General features: G+C 46.6%; 1 protein-coding gene across 1 annotated transcript in view; it reads right to left on the bottom strand.

Annotated features, from left to right (window-relative positions):
- Nucleotides 1-4,117: 4,117 nt before the first annotated feature.
- The window catches only part of PLCD1 (phospholipase C delta 1), a 46,512-nt gene continuing 39,166 nt past the window's right edge, over nt 4,118-11,463 (bottom strand). The window contains exons 10-15 of the mRNA XM_056856982.1: nt 10,580-10,733; nt 9,113-9,229; nt 7,761-7,939; nt 6,036-6,168; nt 4,895-5,044; nt 4,118-4,222 (exon numbers count right to left, since the gene is read on the bottom strand). Coding sequence (XP_056712960.1) covers nt 4,134-4,222; nt 4,895-5,044; nt 6,036-6,168; nt 7,761-7,939; nt 9,113-9,229; nt 10,580-10,733 — 822 coding nt within the window. The 3' untranslated portion in view covers nt 4,118-4,133. The remainder of the gene's footprint in view (nt 4,223-4,894; nt 5,045-6,035; nt 6,169-7,760; nt 7,940-9,112; nt 9,230-10,579; nt 10,734-11,463) is intronic.

Raw genomic sequence — 11,463 nt, 5'->3', positions numbered from 1 at the left:
ATGAATGAAATAGATACAATTTCAACAAATATGATTTATAGAGAATTGTACAGTCTCTCTCTATGTGATGCTGATTTAAGAAAGAGAAGAGAGTATTTATCCAATAATGATCCAAATACTGTTGCGTATCTTCAAAAAGAATAAGTAGCATCCTACCAATCTGCTCGCACGAACACATGAGGACATGAACGCCTACAGCTGCCTCGTACTGAATCAGACCCTTGGTCCATCAAAGTCAGTATTGTCTACTCAGACTGGCAGCGGCTCTTCAGGGTCTCAGGCAGAGGTCTTTCACATCACCTACTTGCCTAGTCCCTTTAACTGGAGATGCCGGGGATTGAACCTGGGGCCTTCTGCATGCCAAGAAGATGCTCACTCAGTGGGCTGAAGAGTGTTTCCATCAGAGGAAGGCTTCAGACTTTGCTAAGCAAGGTTGCAGGATCTGAGCTGGTGATTTTGTGCTGGGCGGAGGGGAAAGACAGAAGGAAGGTTGTTAAGAAAGGGATACCAAAGGTGTGGGTTTTTTTCACCATACTTTTGAACTGGCGAAGTAGGCAGTGTCCAGTTAGGTGAAGACATAGACATGGCAGTTCAAAGCCAGTGTAGTGTAGTGGTTAGGCCAGAACCTAGGAGACATGGGTTCAAATCCTCCCCAATGAGAGTGACCTTGGGCCATTCACTCTTGCTCAGCTGAACCTACCTTGCAAGTTCGTTGTGAAGATAAAACGCAGAGGGGAGAACTGTGTATGCTAGGTGTGTGCATACAGCTAAAGCCAAACCGAAAAAACCCCTGAAAAATACTTTATTGGTATTTTCCGGGGGTGGAGGTTTAACAGTAAAAAAAATGGTGGCAAATAAAGGGAGCTGAAAAAGCAGACCCTGAATAACGCCGATTTTTCTGGCATTATTCGGGGGTGCTTTGGTCCTGCCATTCCCCCCCCTTTGTCCCTCCCTCATTTACCTGCTGGCTGAGTCTGCACCACCACCTCCAAAATCCATGTGGACTTCAAAGGCGGAAGCAGCACAGAACTGAAGCGGCATTCAGCTCTGTGCCGCATATTTGTGGGTTTGGCTTTTTCAGATTTTTTGAAAAATTCTGGGTTTATTAAAGCTGAACCTGAAAAATACCGGGGGGGAATGGTGCACACCCCTAGTGTATGCTGCTCCTTGGAAGGAGGTGAGTATAAGATGCAGAAGGGTATTGCTTAATGTTCCAGATGAAAGTCCGGGTCATGTGGCAATACACCCTTATTTTGCCAGCCCTTTCCCAGCCCACTTTCAGGAATTTTGCAGGTGCAGGGTGTATATATTTTTGCACTGGAACTCCGGCTCCTAGTGAAACAATCTTCCGCTCATTTCCTCATCCACCACAAACCACCCAACCCATTTGCTATCATGACCTGGTCCTAGGACAAATGCAGAAAGTAGGGAAAAAATAAGACACAGCGAACAGATTTTTTTGGTCTTTTTAATTTGAATCATGACAAAAATATATTAATCCTATTGTACTACCATTTCTCTACCTCTATGGCTTTGTTTGGCATTTATAAAAACAACAATAGCACAGTATAAATATACATTTTATTCCCCCCACCCACAGACCTATTGCATTTTTAGGTTTTAACCACAAGATTGTCATTGATACAAAGAGAAAAAGGCTGTAACTATTAGAAAGGCCTGATCCCAAGTTGTCCTATGGTGGGATAGAATAACCATCCCTTCATGGCACCACTGACGAAGGACTGTTATATCAACTTTTAACTATGCCAAGTTCATAGCTGGAGATGGTGAAGAGGAGGGAAAGAAGTCTTCAAAGTAGGGTTGCCATCTCGGCTGGAAATTCTTGGAGATTTGTGGGGTGGAGTCTGGGGATGGGCAGGGTTTAGGGTGGGGAGGGACCTCAGTGGGGTATAATGCCATAGAGTTCCCCCCTCCGAACCAGCCATTTTCCCCAGCCAGGGGAACTAATCTTGGTTGTCTGGGGATCAATTGTAATAGCGGGAGATCTCCAGGTACCACCTGGAGGCTTTCAACCCTACTTCAAAAGAGGAATGAGCAAATATTTTGGCCTGAGGGTCACAGCCGGGTCTCTGCATGCTTTTCCAGTCAGTGAGTTGGATGCTGGATTTCCTTGTTTACAGCACCTCCTGGAAATTCAGCCCTCAAAAGAGGACAGAGACTCGACTGCAGACTCCTCTCCCATTCGTGCTATTCTTAACGGCCCTCGAGCTGTTCAACAATCTTTGTGGTGCATCAACCATGTAGCCAGTGCGCCGGTCAAATTACTAAGCCGCTTAAGAGCCAGAAGAAAGCTCCAAGCCTCGAATCTCCAAAGCGCCCACCTCTGCTACAAAATGATGGTCTCCTGCCATCTTTCATCATACTACCTTGAGAAAGAAGACAACGTTTTCCTTTTTAGGAACGTTACCGACAGGAGATTTTTACAAATGGCTTTTAAGGCCAAAGCTAACACAGGCTTTGCTTGAGGTGGTAAATTCAGGCACGATGGTTTGCATAGGCCTCAAGCCAGGCGGAAGCAACCTGGTTCTACCAAGGAGCCAGAGTGGCTGTCTGTCCCATCCCTAGTGAGCGAGGCTCCCATTTGCACATACAAGTACTAGAAGTAGCGATTGCATAGGAAAACAAGCGGAGTTGCTGATCCCATAGATAGCTATGGGGGGTGACTTAGTGGTGGAAAGTGCAATCCAGTCACAGCTGACTTGCGGCAACCCCGTAGGGTTTTCAAGGCAAGAGGCGAACAGAGGTGGTTTGCTATTTGTCTCTGCTTAGCAGCCCCGGACTTCCTTGGTGGTCTCCCATGCACGAACACATGAACACATGAAGCTGCCTTATACTGAATCAAACCCCTGGTCCATCAAAGTTAGTACTGTGTACTCAGACCGGCAGCGGCTCTCCAGGGTCTCAGGCAGAGGTCTTTCACATCATCTTCTTGCCTAGTCCCTTCTTGCCTAGTCCCTTTAAGTAGGTGATGTGAAAGACCTCTACCTTGAGACCCCGGAGAGCCAATGCCGGTCTGAGCAGACAATACTGACTTTGACAGACCAAGGGTCTGATTCAACATAAGGCAGCTTCATGTGTTCATGTGTACATGGATTTGTAGCGTGGCTCATGGGTAAAGAGGGCAAGTAGTGGAAATCCTTCATGTAAAATTGCTTACAATGCAATAGTGGTCTAATATCGAGGCTCCAGTTACATGGTTTTGCCATACCTCTTGAAGTTTCTCGTCCTTGCTATTTCAGGAAAATTTTAAATATAATCGCAAAGCATGTCTAAATGATGGTAATGAGGAATTAACTGAAAAGAACCTAGACTTGAATAGTTTAAAAAATTGGAATGTTACAGTTATGATGGGGATTTAAAAAAATCTCTATAGTTAGGATAAATTTCTATGGACAGCAACTGGAAAAAAGCCTTCACATTTGGGTACATCTTTAAAATGAAACGGAAATAGTTTAAGGCCAGCAAGAAAACAGGGGTATGACTATAAGACTACCCTGCCCCTTCTCTTCCATCTACAAATAATTTCAGTGTGGACATAAATTATCAGCCAAATAGCCCAAAGCAGGCAGGTATCATCAGGTACAAAATGGAGACGACAGAGATGGAGAAACTGGTGGACGATATCTGAGAGATCAAACCTCAAATGAGCCCCAGGAGATTCTGGGGCTGATTGCTACAGTCTTGCTAAGGGCTTGGACAACAACCCAGCAAATGTACCTTATAGCCTTGCATGGCTAAACGAACAGCCACTGAGCTGCGTTTATTGCAATAACTTGCATGTTGGACCCCTCTTTTCTCATCCGCCCAGAACAGCAGCTCGGATTGAGGGGGCAGGCACGTTTTCAAACTGTGCCTCCCGTGGAATGAAATTTGCTCCTTCAAAGAAGTTCTTTGCAGCGATTTGTCAGGCCTAAATGCACAAAGTCCCGCTTGCATATTTAAGGGGGTGGGTTGGACTGCTCAGGTCGCATCCTGGTCTCTGAGGATCCCGCAGGGACTGGAAAGCAGGGTTGAGTTCTGAGTCTTTCCTTCCAGCCTAGGAGTCCAAGTTCCTTTGGAATGCGAAGACGGATAGTTTCCTTGAGCGGTCGGAGACGATGGCTGCGTTTCTACTAAGCGTCCAGAATACTGATGTGCACAAAGATCGTGGCGGACGGGTACGGGTCTCCATTCTTCGTCAGGAGATGAATGTGCCGGTAGCCTTTAGAAAGAGACAAAGCGTCAAATCCCAAGTTCCGGCACGCTTCCTGCGTAGCTATACCCTGGGAGTGGGCATGAGCTAAATTACGGTCTGGTCCCCAGACGGTCATTTTGCCTTAGTTATTAGAAATTTTTTGCCTTCGTTATTTAAAACTGGATGTTTCAACATGGGATGCCTGCATAAAGGAATTCCAAATGGGTGTCATTACGGAATCTTGCCCCACCCACCACCTCTGTTACTTTATAGATGGGGCAGCTCTCTGTGTGTTCTTTATTATTACAGTCCATGACCAGTAGGTACATAAAGGAAACATTAAATACAGAAAGAATAAAATTTATATACAAATGATCTTGATAGACACAGGATAGTCCTAATAGACAACAGCTAAAACTGCACATTTAACACTTCGACATTTGGGGGAGGTAGTTGTGAATTTCCTGCATTGTGCAGGGGGTTGGACTAGATGACCCTGGTGGACCCTTCCAACTCTATGATTCCATGATTCTCCTGGGCAAATATTAGAGATTAAGTCATTTCCAGGGACTAAAATCTCTGCCCCTTTTCAGGATTGAAGGCCCTTCTCAATTTTTCTATGATTACAGACCTAGGTGCAAAACCGGGCAACCAATCGGGTCTTAGGGCAGCTGTCTGGAAAGGGCATCAGTGTCTTACCTTGCTTCAGACTGGTGAAAGGGGCTGTGAACTGCCCGATGAAATCATTTTTCGTGGATGTGTCGAAATCTTCCACCATGAAACGGACCAGAGCAAGCTTGGGGACGTCGATATCGAATTCAAACGTTTCATTCCAGTTTGGGTTGAAACCTGGATGAAGGAGAAGATAAAGGCAAGGGGTGGTGGTAAGAAGACTAACAAGCCCTCACAGAGGTACACAAACTGACTCCAGGTAGAATGCATAAATCTTACCTACAAGTCTGCTGTTCTGTCGTATGAGTGCATATATGTAAAGAAGAGAGCCCTGGAATCAGGGGCTCCTGTCCCCCCTACCCCACCAAATCAATTATTCTCCTTCTCCCCAATGTTTTGAGGTACTACAGTCTTAGCAGAGGATGGTACCATATGCCCAGGCACATGGTTTTAAACTAGAAGAAGAGCTGGTTTTTACACCCCAATTTTTCCACCTTTGTGTGTTAAGTGCTGTCAAGTCGCTTCCAACTCATGGCAACCCTATGAATCAATGTCCTCCAAAATATCCAATCTTTGACAGCCTTGTCCAGATCTTGCAAATTGAGGGCTGTGGCTTCCTTTATTGAGTCTATCCATCTCTTGTTGGGTCTTCCTCTTTTCCTGCTGCCCTCAACTTTTCCTAGCATGACTGTATTTTCTAGTGACTCCTGTCTTCTCATAATGTGACCAAAATATGATAGCCTCAGTTTAGTCATTTTAGTTTCTAAGGTCAGTTCAGGCCTGATTTGATCTATAACCCACTGATTTCTTTTTTTGGCAGTCCACGGTATCCGTAACTCAAAGCGACTTACAATCACCTTTCCCTCCCCACAACACTCTTGTGAGGCAGGTGGGGCTGAGAGAGTTTTTAGAGAACCCAGCTAGCTTCATGTGGAGGAGTGGGGAAACCAAACTGGTTCACCAGATTAGAGTCCACAACTCCAAACTACTGCTCTTAACCACTACACCACACTGGCTCCTAAGACTCATAAGGAAACGAGGAGCCATGTTAGCTGTTTGCCCCCAAGCGGCAGCAGGATCGGTGTGAGACAGAGAGTTTGGGTGGGTGGGAGCCTCAGACAACCCCCCCCCCCACCTTGCTGAGCCATAACTGGGCATCCCCTCTTACCGTTGTTGTCGATCACTCTGGTCTGCTTCTTGTCGTTGTCCTGTTGGACGCCATAGATTTCGACAATCACCCTCGGGTCAACGATAGAGTTTTTGCCTTTGTTCACCTTGGGCAGCTGCTGGCCGGAGATGATCTGTAAAAGGCACACCGAAAAACAATGACTGGTTTGCCAGTTTCTGGAGGGTAGCCCTGTTGGTCTACAGAAGAGCTAGATTTGAGTCCAGTAGCACCTCAGAGACAAACAAGATTTCCAGGGTATAAGCTTTCGAGAGTCAGAGGTATCTAACGAAGGGAGCTCTGATTCTCAAAAACATATACCCCAAAAACCTTAAGAACATAAGAAACGCCATGCTGGATCAGACCAAGGTCCATCAAGTCCAACAGTCTGTTCACACAGTGGCCAACCAGGTGCCTCGAGGAAGCCCACAAACAAGACGGCTGCAGCAGCATTATCCTGCCTGTCTTCCACAGCACCTGATATAATAGGCATGCTCCTTTGATCCTGTAGCGAATAGAGATGCATCATGACCAGTATCCATTTGGACTAGTAGCCATGAATAGCCCCATCCTTCATAAGAACATAAGGAAAGCGCTGCTGGATCAGACCAAGGCCCATCAAGTCCAGCAGTCTGTTCACCCAGAAGCCAACCAGGCGCCTCATTTTGACATGGATAGCCCTATCCTCCAGGAAAATGTCCACTCCGCTCTTAAAACCTTCCAAGTTGGCAGCCATCACCACATCCCGGGGCAGGGAGTTCCACAATTTAACTAGCCGTTGTGTGAAGAAAATTTTCCTTTTATCTGTTTTGAATCTCTCACCCTCCAGCTTTAGCAGCTGACCCCATGTTCTGGTATTACGAGAGGGAGAAAAGCTTGTTGGTCTCTAAGGCGCTACTGGTAGTAATAATATAAGAACATAAGAAAGGCCATGCTGGATCAGACCAAGGTCCATCAAGTCCAGCAGTCTGTTCACACAGTGGCCAACCTGCTGCCTCTAGGAAGCCCACAAACAAGACAACTGCAGCAGCACCATCCGGCCTGTGTTCCAAAGCACCTAATATTATAGGTATGCTCCTCTGATCCTGGAGAGAATAGGTATGCATCGTGACAACATCCATTTTTACTAGTAGCTATTAATACCCCTCTCCTCCATGAACATGTCCACATCCTGGGGCAGGGAGTTTCACAGTTTAACTTCCAGACTCAAATCTAGCTTTTGGATTGCCAGTGCGACTTGGAAGTCTCCAAGTGAGCTGTTAAAGGATTCCTCCTTTGGTGGCACATAGCCACAACTTGCGAAGTGTTGAGCTTTGACAATGTGCACACGCTGGATATTCCTCGTCTAGGCAAATTCTTAAGAGACTGGAGTAAGCCTGTGGTTCTTTTATTTCCATGCTGCTGACTGACCAGACAACTTGCAGGGATAACACCACGTGGACTGTTAACACACCTTCTGCATTCTTCTCACGAAAGCAAACCAACGTCCCACGACAAATTCCCAGGTACCACGTAACACTGGTCTGGTCCAGTATGGTTGTATGCGCCCATGCCACCTGAGAAGGTGAGGCTGATAAACTAGACCATTTTTCATCCTACAGTCCTCTGTATGCGCCCATGCCACGTGAGAAGGTGAGGCTGATAAACTAGAGTATTTTTCATCCCACAATCCTCTGTGAACCGGCCCTCCCTCCCTCCCTATTCACGGCTTTCTGCTTCCGCTCCTACCTTAACTTGGAATTTCTTCCGCGACTGCCATGGCCCTTCTGTGATGGATTTGGGATTGAATTTAGAGCTCTGGTCCTGAAGAAAGTCTGGTTTGAGGACATACCCACAAAAGCCGTTTTCTTGAAATCGGCCCTGGTATACGTCCATTTCTGCACCCTTGGTCTGAAAATTCAAGGCCACTAGAGGGAGAAAAAGAAACATTTTGCTTCTAAATACTTTAATAATTTGAGAAAGATAATTTAGTTTGTGACAGGTCCCTGTTATGGTGTTAAAATCTGTCGATGCTCAGATAAGTATCTCTGCATAAGCAGCTTTTAAGCTTATGCTGGGGCAATATTGGAATTTTATGCTAAGGGGGAAAGCTTCTTTTTGTCTAGAGGCAAAGGCAGCGCCAGTGTGGCATAGCAGTTAATTAGCCAGACTAGCACTGGGTTCCAATCTTCATTCTGCCATGAAATTCAAATGCTGACTGTGGACTCTTTCTCGGCCCAGCCTACATGCCAGGGTTGTTGGGAGAATAAAGGGAGGAGGGCCGAACCACGAACGATGCCCTATGCTCCTTGGAGTGAAGGCTGATTTACTAGCACAACAAGGTGAGTGCACATTTTGGTGGGGAGCAAAGACATTAGGTGATTCTCCTATGTTCTCCCTGTAACCTAGTCATTTTCATAAATCAGAGCATCAACAAAAGAAGAAGAGTTGTTTTTTATTTGCCGATTTTGTCTACCTTTTTAAAGGAGAATTAAACTGGCTTACAATCTCCTTTCCTTCCTCTCTCCACAACAGACACCTTGTGAGGTAGGTTGGGCTGAGAGAGTTCAGAGAGAATTGTGACTAGCCCAAGGTCACCCAGCAGGCTTCATGAGTAGGAGTGGGGAAACCAACCCGGTTCTCCAGATTAGAGTCCATAGCTCATGTGGAGGAATGGGGAATCAAGCCCAGTTTACCAGACTAGAGTCTGTTGCTCATGTAGAGGAGTAAGGAAACAAACCGGCTTTCTCTACCACTTAAAGGAGACTCAAACCGGCTTACAATCACCTTCCCTTCCCCTCCCTACAACAGACACCCTGTGAGATAGGTGAGGCTGAGAGAGTGTGACAAGCCCAAGGTCACCCAGCTGGCTTAATGTGGAGGAGTGGGGAATCAAACCTGGTTTTCCAGATTAGAGTCCACCGTTCTTAATCACTACACCACATGAACAAGCCAATGTTAAGCCCTTTAAATCCCACGGATCTCAACAGGAGAGTTCTCAACGTGCTCAGATCTCTCTTATCGACCTCCACAGGACTTTAAAGTGTTGAACTTGGACTGGATCGCATCCGCAGCTTTTCACAAGGAGCTTCTCCGCTTACCTATCTGGCAACCCACGTTCCACATGTCAACTGGACTGAAGTTTGAGGAATCCGTCCTCCATCCTGCCGGGTAGATCCGGCTTAGTTGCTTCATGTTGTGATGTATGAAGCTGGTTCCTAGGATAAAGAGAGAGGAACAGAAGGACACACAATTCTCTTTTCAGTTTGGTGTGGGCGTGTGTGTGTGAGAAAGAGAAATCTTTTTTTCCTCCTTCTCTTATCACACTAGAATCTGGGAATTACCCAACAAAATTCATCAGGCTCAGGGCAGGCCAAAAATAAGTGTGTTTGTGTGCAGTGCGCTATCAAGTCGCAGCCGACATATGGTGATCCAGTAGGGCTATCAAGGCAAGAGACGTTTGGAAGTGGTTTGCCATTGCCTTCCTCGGCATAACGACTCTGGGGGTGTTGGAAAGTCCTGTCAACTCACAGCTGATTTATGGCGATCCCATAAGGTTTTCAAGGCAGGAGATGAGCAGAGATGGTTTTCCATTGCCTTCCTCAGCTTAGCAACCCAGGTCTTCCTCGGTGGTCTCCCTTCCAAGTACTAACCAGGGCTGACCCTGCTTACTGAATGCCCCACCTTATTGATTGGATCGACTCCCTCTGTGTAATCCGCCTTGAGCCATAATGAGAAAGGTGGACTACAAATAGCATAAATAAAATAGTCCCCCCCCCGGGGTTTCTCATGTTCCCCACAGTCTCACAGCAGCTGCAGGAAACTGCTTCTTTAAAAAGAAAAAAAGGAGAACCCGAAGGGGCTCCAAATGGCTTGAAAAATGAACTGGGAAGGAGAATTATTTTGCTGATTTGGCTTCTTTTCATGCACAGATACTCCACATGGAGCAGCAAAATAGGCAAAATAACTCCTCCCCCCCCATGATATCCACATGAGGAAATTGCTTGGAGAGGGGAGACAGGAGCTCTTCCTTTGCTGCGATGCTATTCCGGACCCCTTTGGGTTCTCTTTTATTTTTTTTAGAAGCTCGTCCCTGCAGCTGCTGTGTGGCTGTGAGAAACACATGAACACACGAAGCTGCCTTATACTGAATCAGACCCTTGGTCCATCAAGGTCAGTATTGTCTACTGCGACCAGCTGCGGCTCTCCAGGGTCTCAGGCTGAGGTCTTTCAGATCACCTACTTGCCTGGTCCCTTTAACTGGAGATGCCGGGGGATTGAACCTGGGACCTTCTGCATGCCAAGCAGGTGCTCTACTACTGAGCCACAGCCTCTCTCCAGGAGAACACGTCAAAAAACTAATTGGTAGTTTGGGTTGCTGTCTCTCACTCTCTCACTGGGGCTCTGATATAGAGTAGCAGATGTGATGCCATCTAGGCACACTCTTCTGGCGCCACCCTGTCTCTAGTGGTATTCTGATAAATTGCCCTGAACCTCCAAAACTGGCAATCGCTGTCCCTGGAAGAACTTGTTGCTTGGAGAACCGAGGAGTGTTTTGCGGTACCTACCAGACTCCTGGGCCAGCTTCAGAGCTTTGCTTTCAGTGAAGGATGACATCTCGTTGAAGGGCCTGGGATTAGAGTCATCAAAACCTTCGAAGTGGACGCTTTTGCAGTAGACGACCGTGTCTGACAGCTCTTTGGCAAGTTTGAGCTTGTCACTCTGAACAAGAAAGATCCATGTTTTTCTCAAGTTATCTGTCAAGCTGGCCAGACGGAAACAATGTTTTCCTTACCAACAGTTTTGGAGCACCTCCATTCATGCTTCTGATTATCTCAAGCAAGGCCACAGTAGGAAAATGTGTCATTCAAGATGACCTGTCATAGGCTAGAGCAGCATTTCTCAACTAGGGTTCTGCGAGAAATCACTAGGGGTTCTGCGAGAAATAGCGATGAATCGGCTAATCACATGTAAATCATATGTAATTATATGTAGGGGTTCCCTGAGACATGAATATTATTTCAAGGGTAAAAAGGTTGAGAAATGCTGGGCTAGAGCAATGGTTTTTGGAGGAGGAGGAGGAGGATATGCCGACTTTCTCTACCACTTAAGGAAGACTCAAACCGGCTTACAATCAGCTTCCCTTCCCCTCCCCACAACAAACACCCTGCGAGGTAGGTGGGGTTGAGAGAGTGTGACAAGCCCAAGGTCACACAGCTGGCTTCATGTGTAGGAGCTGGAAAACAAATCTAGTCTACCAGATTAACATGCCCCACCCTGGCTGCTTTGAGCCCCAGGAGGAAACAAGAAGGAAGAAGAAGGTGCCATCAAGTCCCAACTGACTTCCATGGGGTGTTCGAGTCATGCGATGAGTAGGGTTGCCAGCTCTGGGTTGGGAAATACCTAGACATTTTGGGGGTGGAGCCCAGAGAGGTCAGGATTTGGGCTGGGG

Source organism: Euleptes europaea, chromosome 11, assembly GCF_029931775.1.
Source record: "Euleptes europaea isolate rEulEur1 chromosome 11, rEulEur1.hap1, whole genome shotgun sequence".
NCBI classification, from domain to species: Eukaryota; Metazoa; Chordata; class Lepidosauria; order Squamata; family Sphaerodactylidae; genus Euleptes; species Euleptes europaea.
This window is presented reverse-complemented; position numbering and strand designations above follow the sequence as displayed.